Consider the following 23,633-nt stretch of genomic DNA (forward strand, 5'->3'; position numbering starts at 1 on the left):
CTGGGTTGATCTGTAGCTAATTAATCCTGAGTTCAGGAAGGGGAGAAGTACCAGAGATAAGATCTTGTCCCAGCTGTTGCCTAGTTACCCTGGCCTCTGCTGGGATTCCCATAGACACCCCCGCCCCAGCCTGACTAACAGACCCACTTGATGCTCTTTCAGTGCCAGGCTGGTTGGAGACTGAATGGCTCCATCTTCGTGGTCACAGAAGCTAGGGTGTAGTTAGAGATCATGGGTAAGTCCCCAGTTACCTATCTCTGCCTTCCTGGGACCAGAGCCAGGTATAAGGAAAGGTCACATATATCGAGAGGATACACACTTTGTGTGACCTGCTATTCATTCTTCAGAGGGGAGTGTAGCTGGAGGAACCTAGTCTAGTCCCTAGGAAGCCACTAGTTCTGCTCTGAAACTCGTTTGAGTCTAGTTGGACACAGGTGAACATCCCATCCCATCTCCTTTTAGCTGTGAACTGATCTGTGTGATCACCCAGTTCTCCCTTCTCTGTCATTTTCACGCAAACAATGCAGCACATTCTTTGTAAATCACAGTTCTTGGGCTGAGTATGTAGCTCAGAGGTAGAATGCTTGCCTAGCATGCATAGGGTCTTAAATTCCCAGTGATCACCAAAACAACCAGTTCATGGTCATACTTCTAACTGCTCCCCTTAGCAGCTGTCCATCTATTTCTAGTACCTGTCCAACCCCCTTTCCCTCAAAACCCAGTATAACCAAGCGCTGCCCCTGCACCTGGCCAGGCACCTCCAGGAGCCATTTCAAAACCAAGCTTGCTTCATCCGTATAGCTTCCACTTGTGATGTTTACCTCATAGCCCCCTTTTCATTACTGAACATTGATCGCTCTGAGTTGCTTCTTTGTCTGTGCTGACGGCTCTCAAATGCCAGCTCAAACCATAACCTTCCTTTACGCTACTTCTGCTTTGTCTCGACCTGGATACTCTGTGAACAGGCACAAAATGAAGCTTTTGATTTCCTTTTTTTTTTTTTTTTTAAATTATTTATGTATTTGAGTACACTGTAGCTGCCTTCAGATACACCAGAAGAGGGCATCAGATCCCATTACAGATGGTTGTGAGCCACCATGTGGTTGCTGGGATTTGAACTCAGGCCCTCTGGAAGAGCAGTCAGTCCTCTTAACCATTGAGCCATCTCTCCAGCCCATTACTTCCTAAAAATAAATGTATCGAGTTGTTGGTTTTCCCTGTTTTTAGACAGGATCTATGAAACCCTGGCTAACCTGGAACTCAGTATGTAGACCACCTTGGCCTTGCACTTCAGATATCTGCCTCTGCCTCCTGAGTGCTAGGGTTAAAGGTAAAGGTATATGTGTCATCATACCTAGCCTTTTTGGGGGGGGTGGTGGTGAGGGGGGATTAACAAGGCAGTGCACATGCATTTAATCTCAGCACTCGGGAGGCAGAGGCAGGAGGATCTCTGTGAAATTCCAGGCCAATCTGGTCTACAGGTTTTTAGTTCCAAGCCCACCAGGACCACACAGAGAAACTCCTGCACATGTTTGGAGGGGAGACGACACAGCAGCAAATGTGTTTGGAATGTTTTTCCCACGCATATATTTCTGTATGGGCTTTTATACCAGGTACCCACAAGAGGCCAGAGAGGGTATTGGATCCCCTGGGACTGGACTTACTGGTCCATCACTATATGGATGATGGAAGAGCGGCCAATGCTCTTAAGTGAAATAGGAGGCTGGTGTGAGTGTGAGTGTGTGTGCACGCGTGCACGCTGACTTCAGGGGAAATGAGGAGGGGAAGGAGCAAAGCAGCCAGCAGTACAGGCAGCATGTCGAGATGGTCCTTTGAACAGGAAACCCTTGGCTCCACAGCATGGCTGCACTAGCTCATCAGACAAGTCCTGGAAAAGGAAAGGGCAACTTCTCTGCTGGCTGGCTACTCCTGTATCCTCTCAGAGCTGGACCCCTCTGAGTATCCTCTGCAGAAGCCAGCACACTTAAGGACCTCCTTAGGTGGGGATGCCCCTTCTGCAAGCACAAGGAAGTCATGCATCTCTGGATCATAGGACTGGACACACACACTGCTGGGACGCTCTGGTTGGGAGTCTGCCTTAAGGATAGATGTGGCTGAGCAGATCCAGAGATGCCCAACAGCTGGGGGATTTCTACTCAGCAATTCTCAATTTCACTGAGACACAATCCCAGCTGCCGACACTCTTGACTACTCCCCATTTGTACCCCAGATCCCTAGTCTCCTTCAGCTTCTTTCTCACCCTGGGAATTGATTCTTCCTGAAGAGTTTCTTCTTTAGCGGCTCCATAGTGACTTTTGCCAGAACTCAACAAGAGGACCCAACTAATCACAGAAAGGCAACAACCGGCCAGTCCAGCACTGTAAACCCAAGTACAAAAGCACACAGAAACCTGCCCTTAAGTCACTTCATTTTATTTTGGTCTCAAACGCTAAGGAAGCCCTTCCCAGGATCCTCTGCTGACATGTTTGTCCTGGCTGCAGAAGACCATGTGCCAGGCTGACAGTGGGCACCATGGTTGGTTTACCCTAAGAGAAAAACCCAACTAGAGCTGGAACCCTGCTTCAATTTTGAAATGGCAGAGTTGCCAGGGTCACAGTTCTGTAGGCAGCTGGGGCTATGTAGTAGGAAGGCAATGGTCTAGCCCACCTTCCTTTGAGGCAACTATGTCCCAAATGTATAATGGGTATCATAAGGGGTATGGGGCGCCCTGGACCACTCCTGCCTCTCATCTTCAGTCCCATGGGGCTTTAAGACCTGAGGAGGCCACCCAACTGTCTATAGTAGGCACCTCCGTTTCTGAGTCTGTGGGTAGGGTTCCCATAGGCAGTGTTCTAGGGATCCCTCCCCCACCACAGAAACAAGCTTTGGCTCAGATGCACTTTAATCGTCAGTCAGGCTGTTGCCCATAGAACCCGGCTAGATGCCCCGCACGGTCTGTGGTAATCCTTAGTCACAGGAGCCGTCCTTCCAGCCGTCACGCCATCGCTCATCAACTCTTGAGCAGTCAAAATCAGGCTTGCCCAGCTTCCGGTTCACTTCATTGTGAAGGCGGCACAGCCACTGGCTGAAGGACACTCGAGTGCTTGTGTCTGGCTGGCTCCTGTCTATCCTTTGAGAGAAACATACAAGGGGGTAAGGAGATGCTGGCTCCTCTGTCCCAGCCAGTGCCCGAGGTCGGGGAGCTGAAGCACTGCTGTGACTTAAACTTGGGGATACCGTTCAGTTCCAAGGGGATGGGAAGGCCAAGAGCAGGGCTGAATCTAGAGTTTCCTGAACTTGGGCCACTCCCAGGGCTGCTCACACACTCACGGGACTTGGCTTGAGCCCAGAGCAAGATATAATAAAACAGGCAAGTTTACAGCCTTGTAACAACCAAGAACCACACCCCATGGTCTCTAGTCTTAGGCAGTCTATAGACAGGTGGGGCCTGGCACAGGGGACTGTTTCTCAGCACCGGGGGCACAGTGCAGCAAGAGCTCCCCTTCATTCCTAACTGCCCCCACGGGTCCAACCTAGAAATACCTTTGGAGAACAGGTTAGGCCATTGAGAGTGATAGAAGTTCATTTCAGTCCAATTTTTAAAGCCGTAACCAAGCTGAAGGATTAGCTTGAGCAACCAAATTGAGCGGCTTGGAGTCCTGGCTAATCTATCCATGAGGAATAAGTAAGGGGAGCCCTTCTTAAGAGCTTTAAGGTTAACAAACGCCAAAGAACTGGGCCTTTGAGAAAGGAGAAGGCCCCCATGACCCAACATCCCTTTTGGTAATCCCTCTCCTAGAAACCTGTCACTTCTGCATTTACTATTCCAAAGCCCTCTCTATGACATCAGCTAGGTCCCTGAAAAGGGACCTTACTGATAAGAGCCACAACTTACCTCTTCCTTATGTCTTCCGCACACTCCTCACAGGGGTAAAACTTGGAAAATATATGTATGAACTGGGCCATATCCTGCTGTTGTTCTGGCGTGGGCATGTCCGGGTAATAGGCGGCCAGCGTATGAAGGAAAGCCCAGGTGTTTCGACCCAATTCTTCCCGATCCTGTGGACAATCCTCCCTAAACTTGATGTCCCGCTGCAGAAGTAGGCCGACTAAAGGTCAGTTCACTCTTACCCAACCAGAAAGCCCGTAAAATTCCAACCCAGTGGCAGATTGCTTGCGTTGTACGCCAGAGGCCTTCAGTTCGGATTCCCAGTATCACCAAAAATTTTTAAAAGTAAAGGAAACAAGAACGCTCCCTTTTTCAGTTGGCAGCTTACCAGCCAGTGGCTGAAAGCTCAAAGTTTGGGCCTAACGGTGTGTGCGGGTGAGGGGTGGACGTGTCTAGGCATGGCCAACCCTGAGGGCTTGGGCCCTGCGGAGGCTGAACGGGAACCTGAAATTAGGTGTTGGGCAAGGGACCGGGACCGGGACCGGGACCGGGCGGCCAAGCGGGGCATCTGCACCTTCTGCTGGGTCCGCATCCACGACTTGAAGTCCACGCAGGCCCGGCACGGTCGCTTCCCGTGCTCCAAACCTTTCGGCGCCGGGGCCGCGGCAGGGGCGTTGTCTTTTCTATGCCTTGCGCCGCGGCCCCGCGCGTCAGTCACCAGGTCGTCGGTCATCTCGGAGTGCGCGCCGCCCGGCAGGAAGGAGAAGCGACTGCCGCGAGGGAAACCTGAGGGTTCGCTGGGCGCCGCCATATTGCTGGCGTACGAGCAGCGGGGCCAAGAGGGCGTGCAGGAGACGGGACAGAGCAGCGCGCATGCCACCGCCAGCGCGCGGCGGCAGGAGCGGGAAAGGCAGCCCGGGGCCCGACTCAGGCTGGGGCAGGAGGCGGGGCCTGGCGGCGGGGCGGGGCCGGAGGCCGAGGAGGCGGCCCTGGTCGCGGTGGAGTGGGAGGCCTCGGGGCTGGAGGAGGCGGAGCCGGAGGCCCAGGCCGAGGCGGCACGGGCGGCTGCGGCTCCGGGTCTGCGGGTACTCTTGCGCCTGGTTGTCCGCCGCGAACCCGGCTTGCGTGGTCCATAGTGGGGTTTAGGCTTCCTCCAGAAGAAGTGAAGTGTGTCGTGGAAGTTGCGCTGCGGCTGTGCTGAGATCTTGGTCTGAGAAGAGATCCGAGATGCTACTCGCATCACCCCCATCGCTTGGCTCAGACCCTTGCGGCAAAATTTGGGGTCTTTCTGCCCTACGACGTGCCCACCTACACGCTTCTCGGCGCCTTGGCAACGCGCGACGGGACGTGGCCTCACAGAGACCAGACAGTACTAGTGGCCAGAAGTGACCTGTGCCCTAGTAACCGTCCCCCACCCCGCAACCTTGAGAGAGGGGGTGTCGTCATCATATAGCTTGGATAAAAGATTATGCCTATTTCAATAGCAGCCTCAGGGGGAAAAAAAAAAACAGGGTCTCAATGTGTAACGTGGGCTAACATCGAACTCTGCATGTAGCCGAGTGAAGATGGCGTTGAATTCCTGAATCTTTTGCCACCACTACCGCCATATCACCTCCTCAAGTGTTTGACTTACACACCTGTGCCACCGCAGGAAGAAGTTATGTCCTCTGACAACACATGGAGATGTGTTCATTCACTCATTCTGCAAGCATTCGTACAGTGGCAACTCTGCTCCAGGCGCTGTCCCCGCCCGGCCTCCGCCCCCCCCCGTGAACGGAACAAGGAACAAGTCTCTCTCTTTAGCCTTTAGCCAGTGGTGCAAAAGGGGAAAACCCAGTCACCATAATAAATCTTATTTACAAAACTAGTGAAAGCCGTGCAGAGGGTTTTTGAGACCCTTAAGCAAAGGCCTTTGGGATAAGAAATCAGCTCAAACTTGACATATTACAGAAACACCAAGGCCACTGGGGGCGGTATTTTGGGGAGGTAGATGGAGACAGAATCCAGAGTTAATCCATAATGCCTACCTATGACCATGCTAGGACTTGACATTTTTTCCCCTAAAAACAGTGGGAGAGGTTGGGCAATTTGGGACAGTGGATTGTTTGTTTTTGTTTTTCGAAACAAGGTTTCTTAAAGTGTAACCAGTCCTGGCTGACCTGGATTCTCTTTGTAGTCCAGGCTGGCAAGCGCTCTACCACTGAGCTAAATCCCCAACCTCCAACTCAGGAATCTTGCTGAAAGTAAAGGAGTGCTGAGATTAAAGGTGTGTGCCAACACTCCCTGCTGAGAGATTTTTTTTTTTTTAAAGATTTATTTTACTTATATGGGTACACTGTTTCAGACACACCAGAAGAGGGCATTGGATCCCATTACAGATAGTTGTGAGCCACCATGTGTTTGCTAGGAATTGAACTCAGGACCTCTGGAAGAGTAGTCAGTGCTCTTAACCCCTGAGCCATCATCTCTCCAGCCCCTGAGAGCAGAATCTTAAAAAGACAGGGAGGAACCTCTTTCTAGCTCCAGAGTTGAGGGCTCCTTCGTGTGCATCTGAGAGGAAGCAGTGGCTATGTAGACTACAGAGCATCTAGGGTTGGGTAGTGAGAGGGGCTCACAATTCCTCTAGGTCTCTAGTGGTAGGCACTCACTCCTTTGCCAGCTTCGCTCTTCTGGTTTCCGACATTTCTGAAAAAGCCAGTATGTAAATTGTTAAAGGCAATGTCAAGACTTGGCCAAGTAAGGAGGTCATGACCTAGGACAGAGGTCTGAGTGCTGGGTGCTAGGGAGCCTAAGGCAGTCATATCCTTTTTTTTTTTTTTTTTTTTTCTTTTTTTTTTTTTTTTTTCTCCAGAGCTGAGGAACGAACCCAGGGCCTTGTGCTCGCTAGGCAAGCACTCTATCACTGAGCTAAATCCCCAACTCCCAAGGCAGTTATATCCTAACTTTGGCAATTTAGCAAAACCCTGTCTCAAAACAAACAAACAAACAGGGGGCTGGAGAGATGGCTTAGTGGGTAAGAGCACTGACAGCTCTTCCTAGAGGTCCTGAGTTCAAATCCCAGCAACCACATGGTGGCTCACAACCATCTGTAGTGAGATCTGGTGCCTTCTTCTGGTATGCCTTAAGACAGCTACAGTGTACTTATATATAATAAATAAGTCTTTGAAAAAAAATCTTAGAAAAAGAAAAAACAAAAACAACCAAAAGACAGCAAAACAAAAAACAAAACAAAGCAACCAAAAAAGGACCCAGTAATTGATTCAGATCGTCGATGTTGGTGCTGTACTATACTGTACTGTAGCCTGGGGCGAATTCAAAGAGCAAGCTGTTACCTGGCAGGAGGTCACAGCAGGGTGGGGAGAAGAGGCCGAGGAGCAGATGAAGTTGAGATGGCAGACACTTTGATGATGGAACTCCCTACAGCTTTTCTTCCCTGGGCTAAGGAAAGAAAGAAGCCCCAGGTAGTTGTTTCAGAACAGCCCAGCCGTGTACAAAGGACTTCCTTTCTTCCTTCCACCTGCCCAGGTTTGCCCCTCCTCTTGGCAGTCTTCCTGTGATGAATCCTCTCCTTTTCTGTGTTTGAAGAACCAGGAAACTAAACTGTTTCCTGGAGTGTGAATGCTTTGCAGGGACTCCACTTAGGGCAGTGTTGGGGAATTCCACTTCACTTCTTCCGGATGCTCGGAACTCCTTCAAGCACCCGGTGGGAGGCCATTCATAATCATGGCAAGTCCAAGACACCCAGTATCAGCCCATGCTGTAGCCCTGGTGCAGATGGAACGGCTCCAGGTAAACCATACTGCCCCGGTCCCTCACCCCTGCCCCGATTGTCTCCAAAGAGGCAAAAGGGAGCTGGCAAAGTCTGAAGGAGATGTCGCCTCTACCATTCCTCACACAGACGTTTGCCTTCTCTGTGTGCTGGTCAGACGACAGTGACACGTTTGCTCGCAGGAGCTGGGAGGAGTTTAGGCAGCTCCAGGTAAGGAACACTGGGGGACTGTATTTCAATGGTATCTTCCCCCATCCAACATCCTCTACATACTCCTTTCTGCCTGCAGGAGCTCTTCAAGGGACCCTTTCCTCCCTGGGGGATTCTCTCCACTTTCAGAGACTAACACAGGCTTTTCCCCATCAGAAGACCCTTAAGAAAATCTTCCCAGTGGAGGCAGGCCTGCTTCGGAGATCTGAACGCGTTCTTCCCAAGCTTCCTGGTCAGGCCTGCAGGAGTCATGGGATGGTAAGGCAAGTGTGGGTGAGTGGGGTCCCACAGTATGTGCTTGTGATACCCGGGCAGATGCTCCATTGCTGACACGTCGGGGACATACTGGCCGAGGCCTGTTACGTTTGCGGCTGCTGGAAACCTATGTACAGTCGTTGCTGGCAACCTCAGAGCACATAGTGACGAGCTCAACACTCAATAGCTTCTTTGCACCCAAACCTCTGGATCTAGAGCCCATGCTGCCTCCTGGCAGGTGACTAACCTTTGCCCTACTCCTAGCCCATGCACTTGTGGGAAGGGCAGGTGAGAAGGCTGGGCTGACCTATATATATGTGGGGAGAGGGGGATCTCCATCCTTCCTACTTGTTTCTTACATGTGCTGGCTGCACTACCCAGCCTGGTGATCCTGCCCACCCCAGAGGAGCCCTTATCCCAACCTATACGCAGCCTTGCCATTCATAGCCTGGAGGCTCAGAGCATGCGCTGCTTACAGCCGTTCCACACTCTTGACACAAAAGACAGACCTTTCCACACTCAGGCTCAAGAAATTCTGGACATATTACTACGGCATCCTTCAGGTAAGGCCACACTGTTAAGAACCTGGGGTTGGGGTTGGGGATTTAGCTCAGTGGTAGAGCGCCACCTAGGAAGCGCAAGGCCTGGGTTGGGTCCCCAGCTCCAAAAAAAAAGAAAAAAAAAAAAAAAAAAAAAAAAAAAAAAGGTTAAAGGGTTTAAGGGTTGGGATTTAGCTCAGTGGTAGAGCGCTTGCCTAGCAGGCACAAGGCCCTGGGTTGGTCCCCAGCTCGGAAAAAAAAAAAAAAAAAAAAAAAAAAAAAGAAAAAAAAAAAAAGAACCTGGGGTTGGGGTTGGGGATTTAGCTCAGTGGTAGAGTGCTTGCCTAGCAAGCGCAAGGTCCTGGGTTCAGTCCCCAGCCCCGAAAAAAAGAAAACAAAACAAAACAAACAAACAAAAAAAAAACCTGGGGGTTTCCTTTCTGATCAAAATGAACACAGACCTAGGCATCTGAGCCCTTTCCTGGCCTCTTAAACAGGCTGGTGGCTGGTGGAGAACAAGGACCAGCAGACAGCCTGGTTTCCAGCTCCCTACCTGGAGGAGATAGCAACAGGCCAAGGCCAGGAGTCGGGCATGGTTGTTCAAGGAAGTGGTATGAGCCAATCCCTACTATAAACTCACTGCTATCAATGGACCTTTTGGCAAGGCAGAGACCATGCCCAGGAGGGAGGTGGTAGTGGGGCACTAGGCATGTGGGTGCTGCTTTGAGCCTTAGAAAACTGAAGTGGGTTTCAGAGCAGTTCAGGGTGCCTAGAGGCAATCCCAGAAAAAGGCGAGGACCCTGGACTTGCAGTTCTACCATGAACCCCAAATACCTATCCTAGGGAGGCAGTTCTGTGCTACCCAGGCCTATGAGGGCAGTCGCCCTGATGAGCTATCCGTGCCCTCAGGAGCACGTGTACATGTGCTGGAAACCTCAGACCGAGGCTGGTGGCTGTGCAGGTACAGTGAGGTGTGTGTGTCTCTGTGTGGTGGGGCAGTGGCAGGCCCTGCCTGGTGGTACATCCTTAACCAAGCCCTGCTTTTCCTGCAGGTATAATGGCCAGACAGGCCTGCTCCCTGCAGTGTTGCTGCAACCTGAAGGGCTGGGTTCCCTCCTGGGCAGGCCAGGGCTCCCAGACAGTGGTGGGGCAGACAAGGTGACTGAGGGCAGGACTGTCCCCCCTGTAGTACCAACTCGCCCCTGTATGAGTGCCATCCAGAGCAGATGCTGCTCCATCACCCGCAGGGCAGTGGGACAGGAACAAGGGACCCAAGTTCCCCCTTGAGGATTTGTATGGCCCTGCAGAGAGGCTGTACTGTCAAAGTCAACCTCAAGCAAAGCAGGGACGAGGGTGTGGCTCTATGACTGGCAGGGCCATGGGCCAGCCAACTGTCTATTTTCTCTAAATAAAACTGGAATGACTTCACCCAAATCTCACTGTGCACTGAGGGACTGGGGCAGGGGTGGGCTTGAATTTCTATAGATGACGCCTCGGTTGGCCAAGGATTTTGGGAGATTGATCGGATTCACACAAGAAGCCAAGATAGAAAAGTGCAGCTTTTATGTGTTTCACAGGGCTGGGGGCGCAGCAGGGAGTGGGGACAGCTTCATGTTGTGCCATAGGAAGTCCAAGAAGGTGGCTGCTTGCAGGGTCCTGCTGAGCCTCTGAAAGTGCCGCTCTAGAGGACGACAAAGGAGGTTCGGGCTGGGTGGGGGCTGTCTGTGAACCCGCCAGGAGCATCCCTGGACCCAGGGTCAGTCACGTACCAGTGTAGGGCAGCAAGGCCTCCAGTGCACCCCGCACACCGTCATAGGCCAGCAGCTCCTCAGGAGCCTCATGGCGCAGCAGCACACCAAGCACAGCCTGGGCTTCGTGGCAATGTCTGGAATTCGTGTTCCACGTGACACAGAAGCGCAGCAGGGCCTCTGTAGGTAACGGGATGACCATTAACCCCGTTCTGATCTCCCTCCCCATCAGGCCAGCCCCTCCCCAGCCTGGTCCCTTCCGGCCTGCCCACAACCTTTCTGGTCTCTTCGAAGTCGGAGTACAGTGGCTTCCAGTTTCTCACAGGCCTCAGGATCCCTCCGGATGGCTGTGAGAGGAAAGTCTGAGCTAGAAGAAAGGGCTCATCCATCCCTGGAGCCTCCCCACCCCAGCCTCCCCGAGGCGGGCACTGACCCTGGATAACAGTCAGCACAGTATGGGGACGGTCCAGAGAGATGGCAAGGCCTAGGGCCCGGAGATACCGCTTCTCATGGAGCAGGTTGTCCAGTTCTTGCTGCCTAGTGGGGCAGAGGAAAGAACACGGCCACTCAGAGACCCTGGCTGGGCCTGATCTCCCATAAGTATGAACTCTACCTCAACTCACTTCCTAGAGTGCACAGCAGGGAACACAGGGGCTGCTGCTGCTGCTCAGGGGACACCGCAGGGTCTACCGAGCCCAGCCCAGACTTACTTGATCACCTGCTCTTCCCGTTTGGCCTGCTCTTCTGCCTGTTCAGCTTCTGTCACGTCCTGGGATAAAATCAGGGTCAGACAAGCCCAAGTGCTGTCTGTCCTTTCCCCTGCCTCATCCCATCCCGTAGGTTCACACCTTCCAGAGAATGATTCGGGAGTCACTGCCGCCGGTGATGGCATGATCATCCAGCCGGCTGCAGTGCAGCCCCCAGACCTTGTCCTCGTGAGCATCCAGGGTCCGCACACACTCATTGCTCTTAATGGTCCACAGCTTCAGGAGCCCGTCAGAGCCACTGAGGTTGAGAATGGAAGGACTCAGTGTAGGGGCATGTCCCCCACCACGCACCCCCCAGCCCACTCCTAGCCCCTTCACCTAGACAGCAGCTGTGCGCCACGGCTCACAAAGGCCACCTTCAGTACAGAAGCATCGTGCCCCTCAAATGTCTGCGGGGGAGAAATAAAGGACCCAAGTCTTACCGGTATGAGAAGGTACATTACTACAGAGGGATGGGACTAGGGAAATACTTACTGACCTTGAGACAACTGAAGTCCTGCAGGGCCCAGAGCTTGATGGTGCCATCAGCAGAAGCTGTGGCCAGCACCTGGTCTGTGGGTGAGAACTGGACATTCCAGAGGCCACGCCGGTGGCCTGAAAACACACCTAACAGTTGGCATTGGGGCAAGGCCCAGAGCTTAGCTGTGCGATCCTGTGAGCCTGTTGCTAACAGCTTGTCATTGGGGGAGACAGCCAAACTGTTGATGTCCTAATGATGAAAGCAGGTAGGAAAACTTAGATACCCATCTCCCCAAAGGCTCACCCACACCCCTTCCCAGAGGCCATGTGTGGTGGCTACTTTGTCATGGCAACGCTGAGTGCTCTGGGCTTGTAGAGGTATGAGGTCACCATCCGAAGCTGTGTTCTTGGAGGGCAGAGCCTCAGGGAGGGGCCAGAGCTTCACTGTGCAGTCCTGACTGCCCGTCACCAGGAAAGATTCTTTTAGCCTGTATTCAACAAAGAAGGGGACACAGCTCAGGCCAAAGGACACTGGCTGCAGTGCACCAAGCTCTGCCCTCTGCACCATGGTCAGGACCAGAAGGATCATCTCAGCATGTAGACTGGTTAACATCACCCACTCTGCCTGTGCCATCCACCCTCAGTACCCAGCAACAAGTGCCAATCACAAGCCAAGCTCTTAATGGTCACCTTCTCCGGCAGGACCTCGTTTAGAGTCATTTCCCCATTTCAGGTCCTCCCCATTTTGTCCACCTTCCAAGGGCACTTCTAAGAAAGCTGCCAGGGTACTGAGTCTCCCTGGGCCTCTTCTCTGCTGCAAATCTTTGTTAAAGCCTCCTAGCAGAGAGGCCAAATGAGCATTCTCATTCTCCACCCTGTGCTGGAACCCAATGACTGTGGCCTCTCCCTCCTTTGACACCCTGGCCCAGCCTTGATCCACTACCTAGAACAGCAGATGGTGCCCACGCTGTGTGTGTGGCCAGAGCCCTGAGCGACACAGGCCACCTGGCCGGCCTTGTTCATCCTCCAAATTCGTATGCTCTGATCCTGCAGAAAGGAGGGGTTGGAGAGAGATGATGAGTCATGGTTTTCTTGCCTTGGTTTTCACTTGGGAGGCCTGCCCCTCGCCATCCCACTTCTCGGTTTTTCAAAACAAGATTCCCCATATAGCCCCGGCCCACCTCAAATTGACAAAGATCCGCCTGCCTCTGCCCTCCCAAGTGCTGGGATTAAAGGTGTGTGCCACCACGGCCCAGCTGCCACCATATCCCTTCTGGCGGTCTCACCTTGGCACAGCTGGCAAAGAGCCACCCCTTCCGGAACACATCCAGGGCCAGGACAATGTCTGGAAGAGAAAGGAAGAGCGGTCAGAGAGCAAATCTATCAAGGAGGCAGGGAGGAGAAACTATCAAATCCAGGCTGAGGACCTGCCTGTGTGACCGTGGAGGATCTGACAGGCCAAAGTCTGCAGCTCAAACACCTTCAGGCAAGGGCTGTTAGAAGCCACGATGATGTGGGAATCATTAGGTCCTAGGAACCGAACATCCAACACCTCCTCGCTGTAGCCAGCAAACTGGGAGACAGGAAGGTCATGAGTGAGGGCCTGTACGAAAAGAAGCCTAATGCCCAAGCCCTACACCAGGCAGGAACAAATACTCACCTGTTTCTGCAACTGTAAGGAACGCGCCTCATAGAGTAGCAGGTTGTGATCGGCAGTGACGGTGAGGAGCAGGCCAGCAGCACGAGCCACGGTACAATGGGTCAGCTCCTGCCGTAGGCCTGGCATTTGTGGCTGGGTGTATACACACTGCCCAGAAGCTGCCTCCCACACACGAAGGATGCCTGTAGGAGAACAAGGGCTGTTGAAGGATGAGGTCCACAGCTTCCCCCAGCCCCTTGTTCCAATGTGGCCAGTCCCCCACACCTTGGTCACCAGCTGTTAAGAAGTGTAGGCCTGAGTTCTTCACACCCAGTGCAGGTGCCGGCTCTTCAGGCAACAGCACAGAGGCTTCCACGCTCTGTGGATGAGCAAGTTCAGAGCCTGTATAGCCACGCCTCCCATCCCTGCCCCACTCACCGACCCTGGCCTACCGGCACCCATACCTCAAACACTGGCACCGTCCTTGAGGTCTGGTAGCTCCGAAGGTCCCAAACTATGCAGATCTTGTCACGGCCAGAGCTGAGGAGAAACAGGTCCCTCTGTTCTAGTCTCAGCCTTGGCCTCCCCTTTCTACCCACCAGTAGCCAGCCACTGACCTGAGCATAGTGTGGCCATCCTCACTAAAGGACAGAGAAGTGACAGCACTATAGTGTGCAGTCAGGACAGCCAGGCACGAGCGGTCCTGCAGCGACCACACTCGGATAGAGGTGTCCACAGCTGAGGAGAAGAGCAGCAAGCGAGTGGGGTCTGGATGGAAGGCCACCAAACTGGAAGCAGGGACAGAGAGATGAGCTGGACTTCCAAGGGTGGTGCCTCTGCCCATCCTTCCCCCACCATCCTAACTCACTGCACGACCCCAGGAGAGCCTCGGAAGTGGTGTGTCCCATAGTGTTGTACAATGTCCCAGACACGTACGGCCCCATCACAGCCGCCTGTAGGGATGCGTTTGAGGTTAGGGGTGTACGGAATCCATGCCCTAGTGTTCGATCAGCACATCCACCTAGCCAGGGTCCTACCTGTGGCTAACAGTGTCGAGGTGGCATCAAAAGCCATGGAGGCCACAGGAGCTGTATGGATCGCCTTCCACAGACGAGTGACAGTGCCTTCTCGCCAGGCCCACTGAGCTAGCAGCAGTGCCCGGCTAGCTGTTACTAGAACCTGGGGGAGGGTTTGGGATAGTAAAGATGGGGAATAGCGCAAGCTTACTGTCTCAGTGTGGAAGGGAGGTATCAGAGCTTACCCACCGCCCCTACCCATCATACTTCATCATCAGGACTGAGATCAAAGGCAGTAATGTCCTCTTGGTCTTCCTAAGGAAAGAATTGGAATAGAGAACACCATAAGGATGTGCTGTTCCCCCATCCTCCTCCAGCTTCTCGCATCTGCCCCAGTCTGTCCTCACCTGTTCCAGGCTCCGAATCAAATCTCCTGAGGCCACATCCAGGATGTTGACTTTGGTACCACAGACACAAAAGAGGTGACGGCCAGTCTGGTCCAGCTAGGGACAAAAGGGTTTCAGCCAAGCAACTACTCCGTCCTCCCTATCCCTCTATCCCAACTGTCCTGGGGATAGTTACCTGTGCTTTCCCACCCTTGTAGAAAGGTTCGATCTTTCGCTCAACAGCATAGCTGGGAAAAGAAAAGGATGCTAAGTGGTGGCCAGTTGGGCTGGTCTGGTCTTCCCAAATTCAAATGCCCTGCCCCCCCAAACTCCTAAGTCCAATCCCATCAAAATAAAACCAGTGTCCGTGACTCTGCAACCAGTTAATCCATCAACAGAGATGCTGTCAGCACTGAGGCTTCTCTCTGGGAGAGCTTGCCATAATCCAATCCATTCAGTGACAGCTGGAAATTACTTATCTGAAAACTACACAATGTGGATAAAGGCAGAGTCTCTTTCTATCCTAGCACTAAAGAGCAGCTGTTCACTGGGGAACTGACTGAGCAAAGGACTCAAGAGTCCCCGGTATGACTAAGAACGCCCCTTCTAAACTCCTGGCTCCCTTTTCCGGTTCCTTCCCATTTCCCATCGCGGTCGGCGCCTCCTCAAAAAACTTACTTTGCTTTGAAGCGGCACAATCCCGCCGCAGTCTCGGCCATGTCCCAGGGCAGCGTTTCCCTCCAAGCTCAGCAGCCTTTCTCCCTCGTGAAACAGCCAGGGTGCTACTCTGTACTCCAAGGCACGCTGTGATGATGTCGCGAGTCGCAACTACTTTGACGTCATCAGCATGCGCGCCGGGAGACCTCTTTACTGTGGGAACCGGCTTCTGCCACTAGGAGTGGAAGCGGAAGGCGTTTCCAGTATGGAAGCTGGCAGTGGCTACCTTGTTGATCGTCTTACGTTTGTATTGTTTATTTGTTTACTGTTTTCATTGTGTCTGTTTTCTCCTTTCTTTCTTTCTTTCCCTCTTTCCATCCTTCTTTCTTTCTTTCTTCCTTTCTTTCTTTCTTTTTGGGGCTTTGCGAGACAAGATGCCTTTTAGGACAGCAGATTGGTGTCGCTGCAGTGAAAGCTTCCCTTCCTCCTTTCACGTGCCTCTTTGACCTTGCCCAGACCTTTTGCCTCTCTGCCCCTCTCTCTCCCTCTTTACCTCTCTCTCCCTCTTTCTTTCTCACTCCCCCTCCCATCTCCCTCTGCCTCCCTCTCTCTTCCTCCTCCTCCCCTCCTCCTCCTCCCCTTCCGCCTTTCTTCTTTCTTCTTCTTTTTTTTTTTTTTTGTTCTTTTTTTCGAAGCTGGGGACCGAACCCAGGGCCTTGTGCTTCCTAGGCAAGCGCTCTACCACTGAGCTAAATCCCCAACCCCCCTTTCTTCTTTTTTTTTTTTTTTTTTTTTCCTGGGGCTGGGGACCGAACCCAGGACCTTGCGCTTCCTAGGTAAGCGCTCTACCACTGAGCCAAATCCCCAACCCTTCTTTTTTTATACGAGACACATTGTGTAGCCCTGGCTGCCCTGGAACTCGTTCTGTAGACGAGGCTGGCCTCAAACTCAGATCCGCTTACTTCTACTTCAGGACTGGTGGAATTAAAGGTGTGCCTTTCTCCTTGTTTTTCTTTTTTTTTTTTTTTTTTTTTTTTGTTTTTTTTTTTTTTTTTTTTTTTTTTTTTCGGAGCTGGGGACCGAACCCAGGGCCTTGCGCTTCCTAGGCAAGCGCTCTACCACTGAGCTAAATCCCCAACCCCCCTCCGCTTGTTTTCTTTTAATTAAAACTTAATTTGCAGAGGCTGGAGAGATGGCTTTGCGGTTAAAACACTAACTGCTCTTCCAAAGGTCCTGAGTTCAATTCCCAACAACTACATGGTGGCTGGCAACCATCTGTAATGGGGTTTTGATGCCCTCTTCTGGCAGGCAGGTGTGCATGCAGATAGAGCACTTATATACATAAAATAAATAATAATCTTTTTTTACTTGCGGGCTGGAGAGATGGCTCAGCAGTTAGAGCACTAACTGCTCTTCCAGAGATCCTGAGTTCACAGAGATTCTGAGTTCAATTCCCAGCAACCACATGGTGGCTCACAACCATCTGTAATGGGAATCCAGTGTCTGAAGACAGCAACAGTGTATTCATATACATAAAATAAATAAATAAATCTTTAAAAAAATGTTCTGCATTCCAGAGGTCCTGAGTTCAATTTTCAGCAACCACATAGTGGCTCACCTCCATCTGTAATGGGATCTGGTGCCCTCTTCTGGCCTGCAGGCATATATGCAGGCAGAACACTGGATAACGGAATAAATCTTTAAAAGAAAATTACTTAACACTGGGTAAGCAGGGGCAGGTGGATCTCTGAGTTCAAGGCCAGCATGAGTTTCAACACATCCAAGGCCACACAGAAAAATCCCTGTCTCAGAAAAAAATGAGTAAGGAAGAGCCTGGTTACGTATTCAGCTTTTAGGCTGGTCTGGAACTGTGTGATAATCTAGGCTGGCTCTGGGTTCAAGCTCTTTGTTTCAGCCTCTCAGATACCCTCAAGTTATCATTAGTGTATATGTGTGTGCCACGCATTTGCCTGCTCTACATAGCATGTGTATAGAAGACATGGGAGTGGAGCTGGAGAGATGGCTCAGTGGTTAAGAGCCCCGACTGCTCTTCCAAAGGTCCTGAGTTCAATTCCCAGCAACCACATGGTGGCTCACAACCATCTGTAAAGAGATTCGATGCCTCTTCTGGTGTATCTGAAGACAGCTACAATAATATAATATATATAATAAATAAATAAATCTTAAAAAAAGGGGGGGTTGGGGATTTAACTCAGTGGTAGAGCACTTGCCTAGCAAACACAAAAGCGCAAGGCCCTGGGTTCGGTCCTCAGCTCCATGAGAGTATCTTCTTTTCTTCCACTGTGTAGGAACCAGGGATGAATCTCAGATTATCCAGCTTGGCAGCATTTACTCAGTGAGACATCTATCTCTCTGGACAAGTTTGTGTGTGTGTGTGTGTGTGTGTGTGTGTGTGTGTGTGTGTGTGTGTGTGTGTGTGTGTGTGTGTGTTTCTGAAAACAAGCAACATATAGCCCTGGTTGGCTTGAAACCATCTAGCCCTGGCTTTAATACTAACAGAGATCCCCCTGCCTCTGAATCATGAGAGCTGGAATTAAAGGCATGTGCCACCACCACCCTGCTTCCAGGCCTTTGATCTTTTTTTTTTTTTTTCAGAGCTGGGGACCGAACCCAGGGCCTTGCGCTTGCTAGGCAAGCGCTCTACCACTGAGCTAAATCCCCAACCCCTGATCTTTTTTTTTTTAAGATTTATTTTTGTATATATATGAGTATACTGTAGCTAGTCTTCAGACACACCAGAAGAGGGCATCAGATCTCATTTCAGATGGTTGTGAGCCACGGGATTTGAACTCAGGATCTCTGGAACATCATTTAGTGCTCTTAACCACTGACCCATCTCTTCAGCCCTTTAAGGTGAATTTTTAAAGTGCCTTTGGCCTGGACATGGTTGGAAATGTCTTTAATCCAAGTATTCAGGAGGCAGAGGCAAACAGATCTCTGAATTCAAGACTGACTTGGTCTATTTAATGCATATCAAGGCAACCAAGGCTATGTAGTGAAAACCCGTCCCAAATAAACAATTTTCTTTCATTAAATGCTTTTGGAAATGGTTACATTTGCCCCTTAGCAGGTATAGCCAATATGTAACAGTCCTAGAAGATGTCACCATCTAGGGGGTTTTGATCAGACTTTTTTTTTTGCAGCCAATAAAAGAACTAAAAGGCAGGGAAAAGAAACTCAAGTGTAACAGGTGGCAGCAGAGAGCTCTCAAAGAAGGCAAACAAGACCAGACAGAATATGCAGCTGAAGAAAGGTTCTTATTAAGGGTGGGAAATCATACACACTGCAGGCATAAAGGCCCTCCACGATGCAGAAGTGGCACGCAGAAAGACAAGGCCCAGCTTCTCCTTGAGAGCCAGGAGTTTTGAAACTTTTCGAAGGATCTTCCACCCCCTAATTTAGAGCTGGTTACTTTGAGGAAAAACAGGATGGCTGATTGGCCCACCACTGCTGTGTAAACACAACACTTTCTGAGCCAGTCCTTTATCAGGGGCCCGAAACAGTCCACAGGCCAAACCTGGAGGTAGTGGCACAGTTAGAAATGAAGAAAAGGGGTTGGGATTTGGCTCAGTGGTAGAGCGCTTGCCTAGCAAGCACAAGGCCCTGGGTTCGGTCCTCAGCTCCAGAAAAAAAAAAAAAAAAAAAAAAAAAAAAAAAATGAAAAGTTACCCAAAAGGGAATGACCCTTTAAAAACGAAATCTAAAAAAAAATAAATGACTGAAAGGCCAAAAAAAAAATTAAAAAAAATAATTTTAAACAAAAAAAGCCCCTCAATGAAAAAAAAAAAAAATGAAGAAAAAAAATATCCAATAGGAAATTTTACAAAGTGAAGCTGACCTGGGCAGTGGTGGCGCTCGTCTTTGACCCCAGCACTCTGGAGGCAGAGGCAGGCAGATCTCTGAGTTCAAGGCCAGCCTGATCTACAGAGTGAGGTCCAGGGCAGCCAGGGATACACAGAGAGATGCTGTCTGGGGAAAAAAAAAAAAACCCAAAAGGTTCGCAAGGCCTTTATTTTAAACTGCCAGGGGTTTGTCTCAGGTCAGGAGGGTGAGGAAGAAGCCAGACATCTTGGAAGTTCACTGTCCTTGTCATGGCTATTCTTGCTTGTCAACCTGACTACTTCTGCAATTAACTAAAACAAACAAACAAACAAACAGGGCTGGAGAGATGGTTCAGCGGTTAAGAGCACTGACTGCTCTTCCTGAGGCCCTGAGTTCAATTCCCAGCAACCACATGGTGGTTTACAACCATCTGTGATGGGATTCGAGGCACTCTTCTGGTGTGTCTGAAGATAGCTATAGTGTACTCATATAAATAAAATAAATCTTTAAACAAACAAACAAACAAACCCCAAAGTGGCCAGGCACACCTATTCAGGACTTTTTCTTTTCTTTTTTTTCTTTATTATATATAAGTACACTGTAGCTGTCTTCAGACACACCAGAAGAGGGCATCAGATCCCATCACAGATGGTTGCGAGCCACCATGTGGTTGCTGGGAATTGAACTCAGGACCTCTGGAAGAGCAGTCAGTGCTCTTAACCACTGAGCCATCTCTCCAGCCCTCAGGACTTTTTCTTAATAAGATCATTTGAAGTGGGAATGCCCACTTTTAATTTGGATTTGAGATTTTTTTTTCCTCTAATCCAATTGATAAGATATAATTGCCCACCTAGACACACATCCATCCCTTAAGAACATTCATAACTTCGGTCCCCAGCTCCGAAAAAAAGAACCAAAAAAAAAAAAAAAAGAACATTCATAACAACCTGTAAAGGTACAGAGTGGAATCTTAACATCCACCTCCATGTTCTCTAGGCCGAGTTCCATGTTTTTTTTTTTTTTTTTTCAGAGCTGGGGACCGAACCCAGGGCCTTGCGATTGCTAGGCAAGCGCTCTACCACTGAGCTAAATCCCCAACCCCAAATCATAGACCCCCACGAGATTTTTTTTAATCCAAATATTTTGAGGTGGGAAGATCCACCTTTTTTTTTTTTTTTTTTCTTTTCTTTTTTTCGGAGCTGGGGACCGAACCCAGGGCCTTGCGCTTCCTAGGCAAGCGCTCTACCACTGAGCTAAATCCCCAACTCCCTGGGAAGATCCACCTTTAATCTGGGTCACCATCTGCTGACAGCCTAATATTAAAGGACATGGACGAAGCTTGCTCATTGGCCTACGTTTTCAGGATTTTGATATATACTGAAAACCAGCTGACGCACCCAGCCTCCTGGACTACTGAATTCTTGGGCCTCCCAATGATAGTCAGCCATTGTTGTACCAGCTTGAATAAAGTCTGTGTGCCGTTCTAATAAATAAATTATGCATATATTCTAAGAAAACCCTGACTAATACAATCCTCACTACCTAGTCATGCCCCTCCTTCTTTCTGCATATCAGGGAATCTTTTCTAACTCCTAGTCACTCACAGAAATGAAGATATTCTAAAAAGATACTTGTAGTGGCTGAGAGATGGCTCAGCAGTTTAGTGTGTCTTTCTTGAAGAGGACCTGGGTTCGATTCCCAGTACTCACAGGGTGACCCGCAACCATCCATAACCCCATTTCCAGGGTAGCCAGTGCTGTCTTTTGACTTCTTACAGCAGGAGTAATGCACGTGGTTCATATCTAAACATGTAAGGTAAAACATTCGTTTCGGGTTTGGGGATTTAGCTCAGTGGTAGAGCGCTTGCCTAGCAAGCGCAAGGCCCTGGGTTCGGTCCCCAGCTCTGAAAAAAAGAACCAAAAAAAAAAAAAACAAACAAAACATTCGTTTCGTACACATGAACTAAATCTAAATGATACATGTGGCCAGGCATGGTGGTACATGCCTCTAATCTCAGCCTCTAATCTCTTAGAAGAGGGAGGATGGTCTGGGTGAGTTCAAGACCAGCCTGGTTCACATAGTGAGTTCTAGGACAGCCAGGTGTACATAGAAACCCTGCCTCCAAAGGAGGGGCTTGTCTTCTGGAAAGGGATTTTACAATTCTAAAACCCTGTCAGGGGCAGGAGAGATGGCTCAGTGGTTAAGAGCACCGACTGCTCTTCCAGAGGTCCTGAGTTCAATTCCCAGCAACCACATGGTGGCTCACAACCATCTGTAATGGAATCTGATGCCCTCTTCTGGTGTGTCTGAAGACAGCGATAGTGTACTCACATACAATCAATCAATCAAAAAATCTTAAAAAAAAAAAAACTTGTTAGACCACCTTATAGGAGGATACTAAAGCCCACATAACGAGGGGTCAATAATTGGAGGGACCACACTTTTTAAAGGATACCTTTTACTTTTATGTGTATGGTGTTATGTCTTATCTGCATCTATGTCTGTGTACCACGTGTATGCAGTGCCCACAGAAGCCAGAAGAAAGCAGAGTTCCCTGGGAATAGAATTACACGTCATTAACAGCCATGTCGGTCCTGGGAATCAAATCCAGGTCCTCTAGATCAGCCAGAGCTCTGTTTTGTTTTGTTGGTTATTTTTCAAAACAGGGTTTCTCTGTGTAACAGCCGTCTTGGAACTTGCTTTGTAGACTAGGCTGGCCTTGAACCCCACAGAGATCCACCCATCTTTGCCTCCTAAGTGTCAGCCACTGCTCTTTAATGCTGAGTCATCCAGTCCATAAATAATGCTGAGTCATCCAGTCCATAAAAACTTGACTGATATTGAATAGATTTGCATATCCTTGCCCCTCTATTTAAATTTTGGTCTGGCTCCAGGACCCTTCGGACCACCTTGGGGATCCACTGGACTTTTTGTTTCTATTCCCAATGTGGCCACACTGAGGAATTGCTTGCTTTGGGGATGTTTGCTGCAAGCTCTTTGCCAATCTTCACTAATTGAACTAATTGGATTTTCCCATACATACTAAAAGGAATGCCAATAACACCTGAAGTGCCTACATTTTATACTGGGAATGGCCAGTTATAAGTCAGAAAAAAAAAGAAAAAAAAAAGCAAGGTAACTCAAAGCCCATATACTTCAGTTCAAGTCAGAGTTATATGCAATTCTTATGGTTCTATTAGATTTTCCCGAACCTCTTATTTGATGACCCTCAATATATAGAAAGGGTAGTTTTGCATAGAGAAACTGCTGAGTTTATTCCTGATAATTCACAATTTGCACCATTATTTATACAGCTGTAGCATACAGTTTGAAACAGAAATTATCCATTATATATCACCCTTATTCAGTCTAATGCAGGCTTGCCAGGGCCATTAGCACAGGAAGTGAAGTAACTAACCAATTATTAATAGGAAATATGTTAGAAGTCTCAAAATTTCATTAAGAACGCCACGTTAAAAGTAAAGATTTGGGGTTGGGGATTTAGCTCAGTGGTAGAGCGCTTGCCTAGGAAGCACAAGGCCCTGGGTTCAGTCCCTAGCTCCGGGGAAAAAAAAAAAAAAAGAAAAAAAAAAGTAAAGATTTAAAGAAAAAAATTCTACCTCTGCCAACAAGCCAAGGAATTTATAAGAAAATGCCCCACTTGTTCTTTGTGTAATCAAACTCCATTACCCACTGGAAGTACCCCTAGGGGTACCAAACGAAATGAAATTTGGCAGACTATGGGATGTCTGTATAAGATAAGACTGAAAATGCTCCCACATTTGTCTCTAGTAAGATGAGGCAATCCTTTTCATACTATAATATAAAGCAGATCACAGGTGCACTACACTATCCTACAGGACAAGTGGTTGTATTAAGGTCTCATTTCTTGGTTGGGGATTTAGCTCAGTGGTAGAGCACTTGCCTAGCAAGCACAAGGCCCTAGGTTCAGTCCCCAGCTCCGGGGGGAAAAAAAAAAGGGTCTCATTTCACTTTAAAAGAGATCCTTTTTTTTTTTTTAAAGGGAAGAATAAAGACACCTACCCCCACCCCCAGAAGTAAACTAAGCAGTGCTCTGTTAACTTTAAATTTTCTGAACGTTAATGAGAAAGAAATGTTGCGGTAAAAATTAAAAAAGAACGGAACGGTTCCTATGCATATCCTGGCTCCAGTGGGCCATTGGAACTAGGCCTAATGTCTCTCAGCGGCTTCACATTGCCCCCAAAGTACCCCCTGATCCAGGTGGGTTGCTGCCACGCCAGTTTCATACAGAGACCGCCTAGCTCCAGGCTCTCTTACTGTGGACTCTGTTCACATTCCCAAACATCCACGTCCTAATAGTTATGGTATAAACTCCCAACAACCCTTTAAAATCAAAACTCATCAATCTGTAGCCCAACAATCAGATTTATATGTTAAATTCTCAATCCACAATACATCCACACAATAAACTTAT

At 49.5% G+C, this 23,633-nt stretch overlaps 3 protein-coding genes across 3 annotated transcripts; 1 reads left to right on the forward strand and 2 right to left on the reverse strand.

Moving 5' to 3' along the window:
* Positions 1-2,416: 2,416 nt before the first annotated feature.
* Gfer (growth factor, augmenter of liver regeneration) lies at positions 2,417-4,824 on the reverse strand. Its single transcript, XM_032912539.1, has 3 exons — positions 4,464-4,824; positions 3,896-4,092; positions 2,417-3,130 (listed from the first exon to the last, which is right to left on the reverse strand). The coding sequence occupies exons 1-3, from the start codon at positions 4,698-4,700 to the stop codon at positions 2,968-2,970; spliced, it is 597 nt and encodes a 198-aa protein (XP_032768430.1). The 5' UTR covers positions 4,701-4,824; the 3' UTR covers positions 2,417-2,967.
* A 2,612-nt stretch (positions 4,825-7,436) lies between these two features.
* On the forward strand, positions 7,437-10,090 carry Noxo1 (NADPH oxidase organizer 1). Its single transcript, XM_032912541.1, has 8 exons — positions 7,437-7,678; positions 7,788-7,868; positions 8,025-8,100; positions 8,184-8,361; positions 8,505-8,686; positions 9,160-9,273; positions 9,506-9,623; positions 9,715-10,090. Exons 1-8 carry the CDS (start codon positions 7,613-7,615, stop codon positions 9,947-9,949), a joined length of 1,050 nt encoding a protein of 349 aa, XP_032768432.1. The 5' UTR covers positions 7,437-7,612; the 3' UTR covers positions 9,950-10,090.
* A 112-nt stretch (positions 10,091-10,202) lies between these two features.
* Tbl3 (transducin beta like 3) lies at positions 10,203-15,496 on the reverse strand. Its single transcript, XM_032912540.1, has 22 exons — positions 15,356-15,496; positions 14,874-14,925; positions 14,699-14,794; positions 14,559-14,606; positions 14,313-14,454; positions 14,144-14,228; positions 13,893-14,063; positions 13,740-13,815; positions 13,561-13,654; positions 13,297-13,478; positions 13,068-13,209; positions 12,923-12,981; positions 12,580-12,683; positions 11,977-12,124; positions 11,656-11,886; positions 11,496-11,566; positions 11,259-11,415; positions 11,121-11,179; positions 10,844-10,947; positions 10,686-10,757; positions 10,432-10,590; positions 10,203-10,343 (listed from the first exon to the last, which is right to left on the reverse strand). The coding sequence occupies exons 1-22, from the start codon at positions 15,394-15,396 to the stop codon at positions 10,234-10,236; spliced, it is 2,403 nt and encodes an 800-aa protein (XP_032768431.1). The 5' UTR covers positions 15,397-15,496; the 3' UTR covers positions 10,203-10,233.
* Positions 15,497-23,633: the final 8,137 nt, after the last annotated feature.

This window comes from Rattus rattus, chromosome 9 (genome assembly GCF_011064425.1).
Source record: "Rattus rattus isolate New Zealand chromosome 9, Rrattus_CSIRO_v1, whole genome shotgun sequence".
Lineage (NCBI taxonomy): Eukaryota > Metazoa > Chordata > Mammalia > Rodentia > Muridae > Rattus > Rattus rattus.

Bases quoted from the DNA above. Each gene is read 5' to 3' on its own strand.
- Tbl3 (XM_032912540.1), bottom strand. From the start codon at position 15,396: ATGGCCGAGACTGCGGCGGGATTGTGCCGCTTCAAAGCAAA. The intron at 13,655-13,739 runs GTATGGGTGCCG...GCTCATCCACAG, and splicing joins GGACGGTGCCAGTGTTTGAG to AGCGTGGAAGCCTCTGTGCT. The intron at 12,684-12,922 runs GTGAGACCGCCA...TCCTTTCTGCAG, and splicing joins TCTTTGCCAGCTGTGCCAAG to GATCAGAGCATACGAATTTG.
- Noxo1 (XM_032912541.1), top strand. From the start codon at position 7,613: ATGGCAAGTCCAAGACACCCAGTATCAGCCCATGCTGTAGCCCTGGTG. The intron at 8,362-8,504 runs GTGACTAACCTT...TGCACTACCCAG, and splicing joins CCCATGCTGCCTCCTGGCAG to CCTGGTGATCCTGCCCACCC. The intron at 8,687-9,159 runs GTAAGGCCACAC...CCTCTTAAACAG, and splicing joins ATTACTACGGCATCCTTCAG to GCTGGTGGCTGGTGGAGAAC.
- Gfer (XM_032912539.1), bottom strand. From the start codon at position 4,700: ATGGCGGCGCCCAGCGAACCCTCAGGTTTCCCTCGCGGCAGTCGCTTC. The intron at 4,093-4,463 runs GTGCAGATGCCC...CTACTTCTGCAG, and splicing joins GGATGCGGACCCAGCAGAAG to CGGGACATCAAGTTTAGGGA. The intron at 3,131-3,895 runs GTAAGTTGTGGC...TTTCTCTCAAAG, and splicing joins GCGGAAGACATAAGGAAGAG to GATAGACAGGAGCCAGCCAG.